The sequence below is a fragment of the Conger conger genome, chromosome 10 (genome assembly GCF_963514075.1).
Source record: "Conger conger chromosome 10, fConCon1.1, whole genome shotgun sequence".
NCBI classification, from domain to species: Eukaryota; Metazoa; Chordata; class Actinopteri; order Anguilliformes; family Congridae; genus Conger; species Conger conger.
This window is the reverse complement of record NC_083769.1, coordinates 26,048,814-26,065,972: the sequence shown is the minus strand read 5'-3', so window position 1 is coordinate 26,065,972 and position 17,159 is coordinate 26,048,814. Positions and strand designations below refer to the sequence as shown.

At 41.1% G+C, this 17,159-nt stretch overlaps 1 protein-coding gene across 3 annotated transcripts in view; it reads right to left on the bottom strand.

Moving 5' to 3' along the window:
• Positions 1-1,585: 1,585 nt before the first annotated feature.
• LOC133138828 (hematopoietic progenitor cell antigen CD34-like) overlaps positions 1,586-17,159 on the bottom strand; it is a 24,703-nt gene continuing 9,129 nt past the window's right edge. Inside the window, exons 2-9 of one of the 3 annotated variants that reach the window (XM_061257920.1) lie at positions 12,448-12,504; positions 12,073-12,285; positions 9,905-10,215; positions 9,515-9,598; positions 8,646-8,766; positions 7,805-7,857; positions 6,412-6,564; positions 1,586-5,146 (exon numbers count right to left, since the gene is read on the bottom strand). In XM_061257920.1, the coding sequence (XP_061113904.1) occupies positions 4,949-5,146; positions 6,412-6,564; positions 7,805-7,857; positions 8,646-8,766; positions 9,515-9,598; positions 9,905-10,215; positions 12,073-12,285; positions 12,448-12,504 (1,190 nt within the window). In that variant the 3' untranslated portion in view covers positions 1,586-4,948. Of the gene's footprint in view, positions 5,147-6,411; positions 6,565-7,804; positions 7,858-8,645; positions 8,767-9,514; positions 9,599-9,904; positions 10,216-12,072; positions 12,505-17,159 lie in introns of all 3 variants that reach the window. The other 2 variants (XM_061257919.1, XM_061257917.1) reach the window with 2 other exon arrangements.

Genomic DNA, 17,159 nt, shown 5'->3' with positions numbered 1-17,159 from the left:
ATGTCCTGCTTTGTGAAACAAACAGGGCCGTCAAGAAGCAAACAGATGGTAAACATAATCCCCGGGTCATTAATCTCTCATTGGAAACTCATGAGATTGTTGAGTTTTGTAATCAATATTTTGAATTTAGTAATCTGAAGAACATCATTTTCGCAAAGTGTTATAGATCTGGATGATCTGGTGAATTACGAGAAAATGATCCCCAAGCAAGTACAGAATAAAATATGTCTTATTTGCACCATGAATTATCAAAATCTGTTGGCTGTTCTTACTGAGTAACTACATTTAGTAAGATCAGTATGGTGGCACTAAATTATGCAATCTATCAACGACTACTTCTGTTAAGGGTGGCACGATGTAGATTCCCATTAGTAAGAAATTAGACCTGGAGCAAGGCTACTATGAGGCCTCATGGATGCATTTAGTAATGACGTCAATGGACCTCAAACCTCGTTTGACCGATTGACCTTTCCTTATCCCTGGTTGGACTAGGCTCTCTCTCTCTCTCTCTCTCTCTCTCTCTCTCTCTCTCTCTCTCTCTTCATATTTCCTTAACACAATTCTAGTAGCATCGGTGTATTTATTGGCAATATCTTTGCTTTTCTGTGTCTTTGCAAGATTGATTGATGGATGGGAATACTTTATCTGTGTGATTGTGTTGCTTCTATTTTCTCAATTCCTGTCAATAGTGAGCTATTTGTTCCTTGCCTCCATTTTTAAGGTACACAGTAAAATGTTCACTGTTTATTTAACTCTTACAGAGTTCAGTAGGGATCATAGTATGTACTCTGTAAGAGTTGATTCAACAGTGGACATTTTATTGTGCAGTGAGTACATGTAGGATTTGCCCTGGTCTGTACCTAGCCCTTGGGTGGCCTTGCCAAGGCAGATGTATTCCAACAGACATTGTGTGAGGGACAGGATGTGCACACAAGATGGTAGCAGGCTTGAGGAAGCTTCCTGCATTACTGTCACATGAGGAGAGCGGTAGTTAGGAGGAGGTGAAGGAGAGGAGGATGACGACCCCCCCGTATACAGTTTCATGCAAATATGCAGATCACAAAAATAAACCTGGGTTCTGCCCCGGAGAGACATCTGACATGACTGCTTCCAATTTGTGTACTGCCAATCGAGCAATGACTATAACTCTAAAAGTCTGGGGCTGGAGTACCCCTCCCTAAACAGTCACTCTTGATTGGATCAGACCGATCAACTGGAACAGCTGTAGGATGTTTATCCTGCCACTCCAGAACCATGAAAGACAAGTCTGCGCTAGCTGATGACAACCAGCTGTGAGGCCTTATGGACTATTCTGGATTTATATACTTTACCGACAATACTCATTTACAGTACAATCATACATGTACAGTATATATGTGTGTTTGTGCATGTGTGTATGTGCACGTGTGTGTGTGTATGTGTGTGAGTGTATATGTGTGTGTGTGTGTGTGTGTATATGTGTATGTGTATGTGTGTGTATATGTGTTTGTGTGTGTGTGTGTGTGTGTGTGTATGTGTTATTCACTAGACAAACAGTGGTGTGTGACCCAACAGGATAACACAGGGAAACACAATGAAAGGGACATCATAGAGACATGATCTTGTTTTATAAGGCATACAGATATGCTGCTGCATACAGGGAGGAGGAGACAGTTTTATTTACATATTCAATTTTCTTTACGAACATATATTCATACAAAAATGTGTTTATTTTGAGTCAAAGTATCATTGGCTGCTAGTGTAATTAAAAGTTGGATCTGGAATGTCAGCAACAAAAAATAAAAAAGGAAAAAAATGTATATGCTCACTATTATAAAAGAAAATTCCAGTTTTAGAACCGACAGCATTCAAAACCTTGCAGTATTAAATGAGTAGGTATCTCTATCCCAGTTTTTCAATGTATGCCATTTCCTTCCCTAAAATTTAAGTAATATGACTTATACAATTCAATGCCAGTAGAGCACTTCTAAAATGCTATGAAACTGATATGATACTAAAGCATGAGGCTTGGTACTTGGTACTAATGCCAAGCCTGACTAAATTAACACCTAGAATAATGGATAATGGCGAATTCTGTATGATTGATCTCCATTTAATCAGGAAAAAGTCAAACTAACTGAAAAGGAAGCAAACTGTAGACATAATCTTGCATTAATGGAATGGCTCATTAGAGTATACAATGATTTCATGATGTCAATAGATTTTTGATGGCAGCAAATTTAAACAGTTTTTTATTTTATTTAAAATATCTGTGAAGATTTCTCAGAAAAAAAAGCTTTTATTTTGTTAAATGGTCCTAGTCCTGTAGATTTAAATTCTAAACATATCAGAGAGGATTGCATTTTAAATATAATTTCCTGTCTCTCAGTGCATGAACCAATCATGTGGAGTTCTCAGAGAGAATTGTCCTTGAGTGGTGAAAGAAGCATGAGCTGAGGTTTTTGGCTTCTCTTCAACAAATACGTCTTTTCAGAACTAGTGAAGAACACTGCAGTAACTGATGAGAAATAAAGCAAGCTTTGAACACCAATGTGGCTTTGAACACCAATTTCTGTTCCCTTCTTTCAATAAAAAAGGACTCAATCAAAACCATGAATCAGAAAGACAATTTGTTCTTAACATACACTCAGTGAACACTTTAATAGGTATTTATTAGACTTCTGCTGCTATAACCTATCCAGTTGGAGTTTTGACACGTTGAGTGTTCAGAGATGCTCTTCTGCATACCACTGTTGTAATGTGCGGTTATTTGCATTACTGTCACCTTCCTGTCAGCTTCAACCAGTCTGGCCATTCTCCTCTGACCTCATTAATTCCTGCCCACAGAATTGCTGCTCACTGGATGTTTTTTTGTTTTTCACACCATTCTCTGCAAACTTCAGAGACTGGTGTGCATGAAAATCCCAAGAAATCAGTAGTCTGGCACCAACAATCATTCCGCAGATCACATTTCTTCCATATTCTGACATTTGGTCTGAAAAACAACTACCCTGGTTGCTCCCTCATGATTGCCTGATTAAATATTTTATTAACAACCTGGTGTACAGGTCGACCTAATAAAGTGATCACTGAGTGTGTATGAGTTGCTCCATTGAACATCAAAGCTAAATAAAACAATTGGAATAGCTGCTAAGCGCCATTCATAAGCTTCAACCCTAGAATACAATATTAGGTTCATGCAAGTGTACTAAAAATCCAGTCCCCGTCAGAAAAAAAGAAAGAAAAGAATACTTTGTATCTCTGAATATGGTCACCCAGAAGAAATTCTCCTTAACACTCCCTGATTCTTTGGCTCACCTGTTCAACATTGTTCTTTGGCTGAGCACAGTTTGTACAGTAGTAAGAGTCAATATTAAGAAAAATGCCACTTAAAGACATAAAAGTTGGGGCTATGACATTACAAAGTATTAAACACAAGAACTAAGAACATAACACTGGCATTAAAAGGGTACCTCCAATGACAAATCATGAGCTTAAAATGCAGTAAATTGAGTCTGTCACTGGGTTCCTGCTTCAATGATGCTTACATGTTCGTAGTTTATAAAGTGGAGGCATTTGTTCAGAAACACAATGGAGCAATGCAGTTTGTGATATCTGGTTCTTCTCCTTTTAACAGGGTGAAGACTGTTTGTCATGTCCTGGGGCATGGTTGTAATGCATATTGACTTGAATTGGACATTCAACTGATTGCCGCCATTTTTACTGAGGAGTGGCTTTAGTTCAAATGATTGTAATAAAATATTAATGCAAATCAATGACCGGTACAACCACACCCCTGGACGCCACAAAATGACACAAAACAAATGAGATATTCGTTATTAATCTCTGCATTCTGAGCTCATGTCTTATTCCAGTGGAGGTTCCCTTTAAAAAAAAAAAAAAAACAGAACAGCTCGAACTCCAGCAGGTGTGTCATAGGCTCAACCTGCCAATCATGCGGCATCCGGATTTCAGCAGTAACCAATGACATCGCTGCTAAACAGCAGCCCCGCACTTGAGCTTCTGCCCTTCCTACCAGGCCATTGGCTGATCCTGGTAAAGCTTGCAGTAATGAGGTGGAGGTTATCTGCATTATTCAGATAATGTGAAATTAAGCACCATAAGAAGACAAGGTTTCATTCTCCTTGGGCATTTCCCTCACCCCATCACCTTGTCATTTCACATCTTAGTCAGACTTATGTAGGGCTATACCTATCAAATTAATCATCACATTCTTCTATAAACATATTAACAAATGAAAACACAAACTCATACCCATTTGATATTTGATAAGTTTGTAAACAGCTTAAAAGCTTATTAACAGCTTGCCGTATAATTTGTATGACTTGAGATCATAGTCACAAATTAATTAAAAGCTATAAGTACTTACATTTGTAATCACGTGCACGGTAAAATGTCCAGAGTTAAATCAACTCTATCAGAGTACATGAGTCCAGCAGGGACCATACATACTCTCTAAGCATCGATTTGATTTAACATTTTACTGTGTGGCCTTGAATTACTGTAGTAACATGGACTTTGAGGAAACTAAACTACAGTGAAACTTGTAGGACTCACAGGCATTGACAGTGTAGTAGGAGTCATGGGACCCTGTGCTGATTAATGGTGGGCCTAAACACGCCACAGTCCTCCACCCAGTCTTGTCCCAGTGCTTCCACACCCAGCAGTCAGCACCCACAGGGTCATGCACTCTCATTACGCACAGCTCTATCACTGCCACTGCAGTCCTCACGTACTGGGGTCATTACTACTGGGCTTTGGATCTCCCATTGCCTTCATGCAAAAGCGGAATAAAGAGAAAGTGGGGAAGGTATCCTCGGGGGATGGGCACGGGGATGTGGGAGACGATCTCTGGTGTCACCTTGCGGGTTGGGCGTGCCTGTAGAAGGGGTCGGTGGTGGGTGGAGAGGCGGAGGAGTGTTGGGTCCCGGTGGGTCGAGGCTGTGGATCACAGCTCAGTGTCAGCCACTGGGGCCTTGGCGGTGGAGTGGCCGTTGGTGGCAGCGGGGGGTGGCTCAATCTTTACCCCCTTGGGGGACTCCCCGTTGATGGTGGGCTTCTCCTGGGGTGACGGGGGGTTCAGAGGGGCCACTGAGACCAGGGTATTACCCTGGTTCTCTTCATCTGCTTGATATGACTCCTCAGCCTGTTGGCACAGAGAGGAATAGGGTAGGCTTAACACACAAGAAAGACCTGCACCTTGTTTCATGGACAGTACTGCCACTTTCCCCCTGTGTTAGGATTAGAATGAAACTAAATTTCACTTCGTGGCACAATCTGCAGAGAAACAGGACCATTTTACTTCAGGCAAAAAGCAGCTTTGCTGTGTAAATGTAAAATAGCTGGTGAGTAAAACATATCACATTGTGTGTGTGCAAATAAACAATAAAAAAATAAATGATAAAATAAACAATAAACAGATGCAAGCATGTTTGTGCTACTTTGCAGAATGCTTTTAAATGCAAGATACAGCATAGGTGAGTAGTGCGGGTTGGGGGAATGACTTTTGTATTGTTCTTGCAAATCAGTGAAGCTGAAAATGAAGTGGCATGTCATTCACATTGCAGTTACAGTCAGTGCCCATTGGGTGGCAGTCTTCCATCTGCTGAAAAAAAAGATCAAAACAAAAAATATACAGAATATGTGCCGATGAAATAGCATGCCTAGAGTCTGTCAACAAATATAAACTGTAGCCATGCTGAATCTAAGCCAAGCTGAAATTCAGTTTAGATACTAATTGAAAAGCTCATTCCTTCTCTTAGTGTGATACAGTTAAAGCAGTCATAATGTGTCACGAGGGACTGAGTGGTGATTTCTGCATGTTTGCGTACAGACATTTAGAATCCATGTGAGGGCTGTTTTTGCAGGGTCTCTTGGATCAGGGTGTAACCCTCCATAAAGGGCTTTTGCCCATGATGTCATGAGCCCTAGAGAGAAACAGCTGTGGGGCTATGGCAGAGACAAATACCTTTTTACACATGGTTGTTATAAGCGCTTTTTCTTTAATTGAGTGTGTGTTGGAATACTGTTGTTGTTGTTTCGCTGTGATGTTTTTGCCGACGTTTATTTATTTTCAACTATTGGACTGCCAATGGTTTGGGGAACAAAAAAAGGTCACAGAGTTCACATTTTGAAGTCGTCACTATAAAAAAAAAAGGGAAGGAGAAACTGAAGCGAAAGAAAAGCAGATGAACAGATGAGTAGGGTTTTAAAACATTTCTTTATAGAAACATGATATCGAAACAAAAGTAAAAGCTCTCCTACAGCTACAAAATAACAACATTCCGAATAAATGACAAGAGTTTCACTTGGACAGTGAAAGAGGCTCAGTTACACAGTGCAGTGTGCTGTATATACAGTATTAAGTTAAGTTAAATTCAGTATTTAGGGCGAGCCGCTTTGCCCACTAACCAGCCTCATGCCCTTGGCCCTGCGGCTGCGGCGTTCCTTGAAGGCATATCCACCAATGAGCAGGGCGGCCAACGCCAGGCCAGTGATAAGCACAGCCACCAGGACGGTCGGGGGGTGTTCTCCCCAGCGTGGGGTGGCCTCAACCAGTCCCAGCTACAGACAGAGAGAGCCAGGGAGAGAGAGAGGGGGGGGGGGGGGTGAGAGACAACAAGATATTATACAAAATGTAAGGTAATACTTTCTTTGAAGGGTCCTACAAAAGAGCTATCGAACTCCTTCTTAAGCAGTACGGAGCACATTCATAAGCACTACATAAGCATTCAGTACACTATTTTAACCTCTTTCGGTGGTCTTTTCAGAGTCCTCCGAAAGAACCATACCCTTACTGTTTCTGTTCAGTTCCTATCCTGATCCTGGGGGAAGTCATTACTGGTTACAGTGTAGGTTTCACCAAGACTGTGAGATGGCCTCACATAACCATGAAATATCCTCAGCATAATTGAAACTGCTCGGTCCTCCCTGGGTGTTGTGCATGTACACTGTGGCCTCAGATGGCTGTCATTGAATATGAAGTTATGGGACTAATGTCCCGGAGTATATCTGTGTATTCATCCCTGTGAATGCGGGTGATGGTATGTCCTATAGAACTCTTTAGGCAATGTAAAGCAAGTCAACACACTATGTCCCAGATATTTCTATGCTTTATGAGCCCACGAGAAGAAAGTGTCAGGGACGTTCCATTTCCTAATACAAAAAACTGGAACACATGTGCCTCTTCTCTCGTTCTCAGAACAGAAGATCCACAAATGAAAAGCAGACATTAAAGGGTAGGAGGAGCAGGCATGCTGAAACACAGGGGCACAGCATGGGGAGTAAAGTACTGCTTTCTTACGCAAGTACTCTTCCACAGAGCTGGTGGAGCAAGGACAACACTGCACAGAGCTGAACATGGTGCTCACACTTAACACCGCTGCATCTCACAAGAGATAGAAGAAAGGGTCTATGAAGAAAGAGTGCTGAGCCAGGGCGAATCGGGGGGTGGGTGTCAGGGACAGCCGTAAAAAGACCCTTCCCCTAACGAGGGGCCCGAGCTGGCAGGATTACGTCATGTAGCGATGACGTCAGTGCCACAGGCAGGAGAGAAGATCTGTTTAGTTTCAAATAAAAGTAAGCTCATGATTTATACAGTATGTGTACCTCGCTGTGTCACAGAGAAATAATAATAATGCTAATGGTATGGGTCCTGGGTGCAGTCCCCCAGAGTGTTGTGACTGACTCTATTATGAGAAGGAATGATGGGATATGACTCTCAAATGTTTGTTTAAAGTTCAGCTGTGATCTCTACCATATGGTTAAGTGTTTTTTGGTGTGTGAGTGCCTCATGAAGACATACCGCATTCTTAATGGGTTCGCTGTTGAACTTGTCTGCCATTGCCATTACATCATCTGTAAGGAAAAACAGTCAAACCTGTTGAGTCTCAAAGATGCCCCCTTTATTAACCTTTAATCAGCCCAAGAGCTGGCTGTGTTTTTAACAATAGTCATATACTGGAAGTGTTGTCTCTTACATGTATTTTCTCAAATGTATTTTAAAACGGTACAATTATGAAATTGTTTGTAAAATGATGAAGAGTACATTGCCAACTACATTGCTAAAAGTGTGTATTTAAATATGTGCTATTTTTTATATACTTTAAATGTAGAAATACAGAGCAGAGATCCTATATTGAAACTGGTCTCATAAAGATAATGAAGACTTCAATTTGCAGTGGCTCTTACTTTGGAAAAATGATCAGTACTTTACATTTGTTACTATTTATTACCAACGGTAACTGAAACTTGAAATTAAGCATTTAGAAATTAACCCTAAGGACAATGTGTAGCTCTTATGTAATAGTTATGTAACAGTAGTCGGCACTTAGAAGGCTGATTCATTATTATCCCTCAGTAAAACCATACAGTTTCCTCTCACAGATTAGCCATATGTCTGTAATTTTCAGCAGACCAGATTCATTTCTCTTCTGCTCAGGCTGCCATGTTCTGGTTTTGTTTTCCCATGCAACCTAAATTAATCATTATCATGAAATCCATATTATGTGCAGTACATGCAACATGCACCATTCACATAATCTGTTGAGTAAAATAATGGAAAGCATCACAGCACATTTAACTCTATATCGAGAGACAGAAAGAGACTACAAGTTAAGTTTCCACATAACTGGCATCGAACACACCTTCAATTTTTGAGCCTGTAACAATGACAAAACTGGAATTCTCCTCATGGAAAATGTCAAGTTTGCAGTCATCATCACACAGGTCTGTTGCATGTTTTTCCATTATATTCTTGGTGATCTCCTGTAAAGACAGAGTGGACGCATGGAGTAGCTTGGGTGGGGTTCTGCACTTGCAGGTAACTTTATCCTCCAGAATATATGACTTTCATATGCAACTTTATACATGTATGTCTTTCAGAGATTCAGCAGAATACCTTCGGATTTTGCCTCCTGTAGCCCATACAGAAGAACCATATCCAATGGCTCACTGAAAATTGTCCTGCCTTTGACCCATCACACATGATTGGGTCCTGCATGCTTTTTTGGATTGAAGTTGCTTGGCTAAGCCTTTTATGTGTCTGTTATGTCAATGTTCAGGACATGGTGGAGTCAGAACTCAAATCGTATGATGCATGCAGTACTCAAGTTGCATACATCCTCAAGCAAGAAAAAACCAAGAGTTGAAATCTCTGCAAATCTCATGCGAATATGAACATTATACAACATTAACTTAGATCACATTTCTTCCCCATTCTGAAATTTGGTCTAAAAAAGAGCTGAACCTCTTGAACATGTCTACATACATTTATGCATTTAATTGATGCCACATGATTGGCTGATTAAATATTTGCATTAACAAGTAATTCAAACTTAATACAGGTTTACCTACTAAAGTGCTTAGTGATTGTATCTCTCGCCAACAAAAATTGGGAGCCTTTGGAGGTGCCTTGCATGCCACAGTGAGACACATCCAAGCCCAGCTAAAATAAACCTTAAGACAGTTGACATGGCATTGATAGCGTATAGTCAGAGAACATTGCAATACTCACACAACTGGATGCCATCTTTAGCTCCAACCTCACTGCATCTTTGCCACTAATAGCTTCTTTTTCCACACATTGGATGATAATAGGCTGTGGATCAACATGACATTTCATGATATTATTATTATTAATAGTAGTTGTAGTAGTAGTAGTAGTAGTAGTAGTAGTAGTAGTAGTAGTATTACAGTATATAGTGTTAATCTCAAAGTGCTTCCCAAAACCACAAGTAAAAAATACAATTACGTATTACATTAATGAGTGAAATATGACATAGTATACATCACTTAAACATGTTAGCCCTTAAACAGGATAGTGCCTGCACTTAAAAATATGCACCATACGAAAGCAATCTGTCAATCATATGAGTAAATGCTTTTCTTAGAACTGCAGTCTCACCATCATCCCAGCTTTGGCAGTGGTAGAGCTAGCTGTCATGGTCTGAAATACAGTGGTGCTCTCAGGGGTCTGTTCTGAGGTCTGTGTGTCAGTCGGCACATCTGTGGCAAAGCTGGCGACCAGGTCAGTTGCTGGGCCAGATGTGACGGCTTCTGTAGTCTGCCGGGAGTCCGTTTGGACTTCCTGTGTGGCTGCCAGGGCGCTAGCTGTCTCTGGGGCTGCGGTCGACACAGCCAGGGCTTGCGTGGTGTCCAGGGGTGCCGGTTCAGCTGTGGTCGGGTCCTCTGCACCTGCTGGAACAGCAGATGTAGCTGCACAAGCACACTATCACTGTTATGGTTTGAATAGTTCAAAGATGTTAGACTTTTTTTTCATTTAAATACATTGTATTACATGTCAACACTTATATTGTGTACAAAATTGCGCTCATTATTTTTTATCATGGAATTTGATGGAGTACATGATTAGATGAAGCATGGAGTTACCAGATATGACTTTAAATGATTTGTACCAGAGATGACTGTAAATGATTTGTACCAGAGATAACAATGTTATTTGTACTTTTTTAATACAGCTGTCAAAGGTACATTTTCATATGCATTGCAACTGTTTCCAATTGCCTTTTATCTGCATTTAGATATTTTAGATTTTCCATGCATTCTACAGTCAACAGTTTTGAATAAAGTTGACTTTTTAATAAAGTTTTTAATAAAGTTCATTTTGCACACACTGCTGAGGTCTAATCCATTTCCCTGCTTCTTGTCTCTGCTCAGCATCCTCAAATTCTTTTGCCCTTTTTTCCTCTTTGCAGAATATGAATCCAATGGCATTTATTTATGCATTTATTTATCAGGAGACTCTGATAGAATAATGTTGGCCATTTGCCTTTGAAAGACTGGGCCACATATAGTATTATTAAAGATTTTTACCCACTCACAGACATATCTGAATTCAAAATGAAAGTTGCGTTCAATGAAATGACTTGTTTCTATTCTCACTTTTCTTGATGTGCTGTGTGACTGAAACAATTTGGAGGGACAATCCTGAAAGGAAGGTTTTGGAACTGATGGGATTCATAAGCCATTCCATTTTGGGATTAATTTAAGGGCCTCTCCTACTGCATCTTGCCATGTTTCATCAGCTGGGCTTAGAAGAGGCATATTCAATCGGCATTCACATGTACATACAGTATACACAAACAGTACACTAAAATGCAAAGAAATGACAAAATGTCTTGTGTTTTTATAGTTTAGCACTGAATATCTCAATTTCTAAATCAACCCCCCCCCCCCCCCCAGAGCTACTTTATATTTGTGCACAAGCTTGATGTAAATTCCATCCATCCATGTAAATTTGTGTACATAATTTGATAAAGATATCCTAAACTGTCACCTGAATATGACACATTAGACCTTGTTGGAAAGGGTAGGAAAGCAGCTTGTCCTAGTCCTTACATGAAGAACTCTTAGTTCTTAGCACTTAGTTGTACTCTTAGCACTTGGTCTTTCAGCACACTTGTTCCTGGTGTATGCACTTTGCACTTTTTTTTGCATCACTCTGGATAAGTGTCTGCCAAATGCCAATAATGCAATGTAATGTTATTTATATTCCCAGCAAATTGATTGTTTTCTGAAAAATTAGCTTCAACGTTAGTCAGAAAACAGTCATAGCTTCGTAACCAGGTGGGATTTTTGGTTGCATAGATACATCTGTATCAAATAATTATCAAAACAAACTTTCTACAATAAAAGTGAGCTATTAACAATGTGTGTAAAACATTGTAAAACAATGCATTTATTCATGCAACTTCTGAATTGTATATTTTTGTTCTTATATTGGAACATCATTTTTCAAGGATTGTTAGAATATCCCTTTTATTGTCTAAATCTTTGGCGAGGTGTGGATTGTAAACCGTGAGAATGGCGAGGGGGAGGCTGGATTTCATTTTGCCCTGCTTTGCAATGTCTTCCTTATCCCCTTGAATAAGAGACTCATAAGCATCTCAACTGCTGTTCTCGCTATCAGAAAGTCTTTTTAACAATCTGGCCTTGCGGTTTTGCTACGTCACAGTTTTTTGTATGATATAAATATGAGCACAACAATAATTTGAGAGGTCGACGACTCAGCCAAAAGATGGCAAAGTGCATAGGGTTACGGTGTGATCTTACCTGTGGTCAGTGTGTCTGTGGTTTGGATGTCTCCCAGGCTTTTCTCTGTGGGTGGCATTGTGGCTTCAACTGCTGGGATGGTGACTATAGTGACGTTATCAACTGCTGTGTCTATGTTATCAGCTGCTGTGTCCACATTGTCAGCTGCTGTGTCTACGTTATCAGCTGCTGTGTCTACGTTATCAGCTGCTGTGTCTACATCAGCTGCTGTGTCTACATTGTCAGCTGCTGTGTCTACGTTGTCAGCTGCTGTGTCTACGTTATCAGCTGCTGTGTCTACATCAGCTGCTGTGTCCACATTGTCAGCTGCTGTGTCTACGTTATCAGCTGCTGTGTCTACATCAGCTGCTGTGTCCACATTGTCAGCTGCTGGGCCCACTGGAGAAACATCATCTGCAGGTTCCATCGTTGTTTCGTCACAGACCACAGCATCTGAAATAAAGCATTACCATGCATCAATGAAATATAATTGTGGTTTCCTTTTGGAGAAAAAAACTATCTAATCTTTTGTCCATGTCCAGAAAATTACTCAATGAATCCTGTTATCATATCCCATAGTTAGTCGTATTAAGTCATTACTGCTCTATCAAATCCACATTCTAATTTAGATATCAGTACATTACATTTTATAAGCCCTGATTATGATTGAATTGAATTTATATACAGTAAAATGAACTACACATGTGTAATAATGGATCCATTGGCTTCCCCCAACTGGCCAATCTGTAGCTGGCAGTAGGCTGGCAGTGCAGCTGCTTGCATCTGCTAATGGGGTGTACCTGCCAGTGTGTGCCTGTCGGGATGCTTTAATGATGTTGAAATCCTTATATTGCAATTTTCGGTCTCATAGATGAGCCAGATAACATTATGTGTAGAAAACCGCCTTTGTGCTTTAAAATTATATTCTGCAGACATTAAAGATAAGTGCTCTCTCCCTCCCCACATCTCTTTGGTCTAATTACTGCAATCTTCACCTCTATTTGGTTAAGATATATGTGATTATCACCTCTGTAGAACCACCTCCTTTGGCATACGAATAATATACTGTGGTGATATATTTCATAGCAATAACTGTGGCAAGTTCTTGTCCTGTACCAGATGGAGACCATGGGGTCGATGGGGAGGACTAATTGGGTGGGCATTTTAGCAGGTTGGTGTTGGCTTGAAGAGGGCTGAGGTTGGGTGATTTAAAAAAGCCTGAGCTACACCCAGTCCTGACCTGAAACCAATTACAGCTGTTTGCTCAGCAGCCTCAGGTAATTAATGGCCTTAGTGTGGAATAATGTTCCACCATGACCTGCGTAAATAAACATTGCCCTGCCACCACTGTGAAAGGGCCTGACCTTCCCACTGGTCCACTGGGAGAGATTCTCTTTCTAAAATAAGAAACCTTTCAGATTTTGACGAGGTTTCAGTATGAGTCCGGCCCAGTCCTTGACCTCCAAAAGAAATGAAAGTTATCCATAGAAATTTCTTGTGAGTTAATTAAATGTTTTTGGCTAAGGTTGCAGATGTGTTTATCTTTTCTTTTTCGGGGTTTTGTTTGCAGAACTGAAGTAGAAATTTGTGTGGAATGTTTATTTTTTGTTGCTCTTGGTTCAATCTTTTTATTGTAAAGTTTAAGAGAATGAAGAATGTACACAAAAGTATCTATGTAAAATACACAGAAAATAAATAATTTTTTTAATTGTGCTAGGGTCTACTGGAGTGTTGCCATTCTACTCTATGTGCTGAGACATTCCAAAGTTCAACATGACCCATTTCAGAACTCATTCTCACCCAGTCTCCAGAATGCAGACTAATGTTCCATCTGGGAGGTCTGATCCTCCTTCACTAACAACAAAACATGGTCCTCTAAATCAATTATCTCATACACAAAGTTTCTTAGGCAGAAACAGGCATCAACAACTCATCCAAAATCTCTGGAGATATTTTCTTTGACACCTTAAAAGCAGCAAACCTCTCAGGCAAAGGAAAGCAGGCGAAATGACTAAACTGTGCAAATGACCACTTTGACAGACAATTAAGAAGGCACTGATTTAAGTCAGTCCCTGAGGCTCTCCAGGACCATGGCAGCAGATCCCATAAGCTAGAATGTGTTAGATTCACCTGAGATCAAGAGAATGATGACCCTGAACACTGCATGGTGATCAGGTCCTGTCTTTTCTCACAGGCTTTGGTCTTCTCTTATTGAAAAGGGCCCCTGGGTCACACAATGCTTATCCTGCTTCAATACCTGCTTCTATGTAGTCGGAAACCGATAAATAGTTGGGGTACAGCAGTTAAGTGATATTTTTCTCCCTCCAGATCATAACATACAAGGCTGGTTTAACAATGTTAATCAACATTTTATCTGGCTTCTTTTGCATGAGAATTTGCATGTTTATTGAAACAAAATGTTTTATAAAAATGCAGTTAGTTTGCAGTGCAGACACAAGCAAAGGTTTTTTCACTTTTGTTCCTCTAACAAGCACATACACATACACACATGCACATAAACACAAACACACGCACACACACACACTTCTGTATTACCTCACCCATTAAATATTTGCACTTTCTACAGGACTCATTAAGAGATTACCTACTCCGTTTTCCTCAGGTAGCTGTGTCCACCAGTGGTTGTTCAACGAGGTTGAACACTGATGTGTGCTATGTGTGAATTTCACAGTGTCCTCCATGAGCTGACAAACTGTGTATAAATCATAGTCCTAATGCGGTTCCCGTCACCCTCCTCCGGCACAGACAGGCGCTCTCTCGCCTACTCTCTGCTCATCGTCAGCCCTGGAGCGACAGCAGTTTATTTCTGCCGCCCAACCTTCAGGGTCACACACACCTCTGAGGATTGATTGATAATCTTTGGGTCAATTAACTTCCCAAACCCTCCAACCCACACACCCGTACCGTTCAGACTCCATGTGTCCTGTGTCCCGTGTTCTCTGCTTTTCCCTTCCGGGGGGGTAAATGGCGGACCTTGCCGGAGGGCCCGTAGTCAAGGACTCCTTGACCCTGCATGCACTGGAGGAACTCAACTCAACTCTCCTTCACAGCCAACAGGCAGACCGCCTCAGTGTGACTGAGATGTAAATCATGGGGGCATGAGCAGCAGGAAATGCACAGCGACACTTCCTCCAACGGTTGGTGAGGTGAAGCCGAGTGGCTCAGTGATGGAAGGGCATGAATCGCTTCTGCTCGTACTTACATAGCCCTGTTTTTATTGCTGTTTTTATCAGACTGTGGCCATATTAAATATCACCGCGTCCGTGAATAGGTAAATGGTGTCCGGCAAAATATTCAGCAGATTACTTTTCCCCAGCGCTGAGGACAGAGAGTATGTACTCGTCTCCAGCCACATACAGTACTGTAGGTCGAGGAAGGAGGGGAAAAAAGAGAAAGAAAACGACACACCCTTTCTTTGTCTTAGTCTGAGATATCACCTTGCAACCTACTAAGATCCTCCTCCTCCTCCTCATTTAGCTCCCACAGTCAGAACAGACAAGGACCAGAGAACAACTGTCAAATTAGTTCATTTCTATTAGCCCTGTTGCCATAGCAGAGTGGGTTGCCATAGCAGATAAGATGTTTCGGGCCCCTGGGCCGACTCCTGGGTTTGGTATTCGGTCTCACCGCAGAACGGAGCGGGGAAATGTGGAGGAGGGAAGGAGGAATGTGATAAAGGTGGGATTTGCTGTCATCAGTCCGCGCACGCTGACGTCTGTAAGGATTCCAAGTCCCCCTCCATCCCATTTGTTTCCCTTTCTCTCAAATGCCTTCCTTAGCTCCTTGAACCCTCAGAGAAGGGTCTACCTCTCCAGTCCAACTCCCTCAGTTTTCACAGTAACCGACACACCCAATCCCTGTTGCATTCTGGGAAGCTAGTCATTACAAGGGAGTTTTTCAGGGAACTACAAATTGTATTATAAGAGATAGAGACAGGTAATAATTTTAATGTCTCATAAAAAATTATTCATGACTTAGAAATAAGCATCTGCTTCAGAAATCTGGCTTATAAAAAGCATTTAGTACATGGAAAGATAAATACTGCACATAAATTCTGCCTGGGATTTGTGAAAGATCAGAAAAATAAACAAACCAATTGAAGGAGTGATGCTGTGTTGACATGTATCAGGGGACACGGTAGAGTAGATGGCAAACCAAAATGGCAAAACTGATTATAGTGGACGAGAGCACAACGGTAAAGTATGATTATGATGGCAAAGAACTCCATCGATGGCTACGGCTGTGTGTGTGTGAGTACGTGTGCGTGTTTGAGTGTGTCAAACGATGTCTGAAGTTTAAAATTATTACACTCTTTACCATTGTAGCCAACAAAATTCCAAACCAGATGTGACACAACACAACAAAGAAACACAATATGGGCTTGGATTTTTTCGGGGGGCATTTCTTCCCCAACACACATAAAGTGGTATACCAAATGCAATCATCCTTTACCTATTCATGTCGGAAACTGCATGTATTATAAGACTATTACCAAGCAACGTCACCGTAGCAAGGTAAGTTTTATTTGCTGTGTCGACTGATATTCTGCATCTACTGTTCATCGTGATGCATTTGAACGCAGCATAAAGAGTAAAGACTGGACTTAATGAGCACTGAGAGGATGCAGCAGGATCCATGAAGGGACAGAGTCAGCACACAGGAGAAGAGCTCAAGTACAAAGTCATTATGCAGGAGCGGTCCTGGAAGCAGAACAGAGGAGCACAGCTCTCCTCTGCGTTCGGGGGCTGTGGGCCTCCGGCGGAGAGTGAGCTGGAGTTTTTTAAACTTTGGTTTGATAGGCTGGGAGCAGAGTGTCAATGGGCAGACCGCTCTGTGTTGAGTCTTGGGAGTTTCTTGGGCAGACTCTGCTCTGATTTGAGTCTGATGGGGACAGAGCCAGACTCAAAGAGCAAGGCTGTGTTCAGCGGTAAGTACTAGGGGGAGCTACATGGTCCCTTACAAAAATGGGAAATACTGCAATAAATTGGAAAGAACTGTTATCAAGATATAGCAACTTTACAATACATGAATACAGAAAAATTGTTGGCACTCAGAGCTATTGCAATAATTTCAGAGAAGGGACTTTT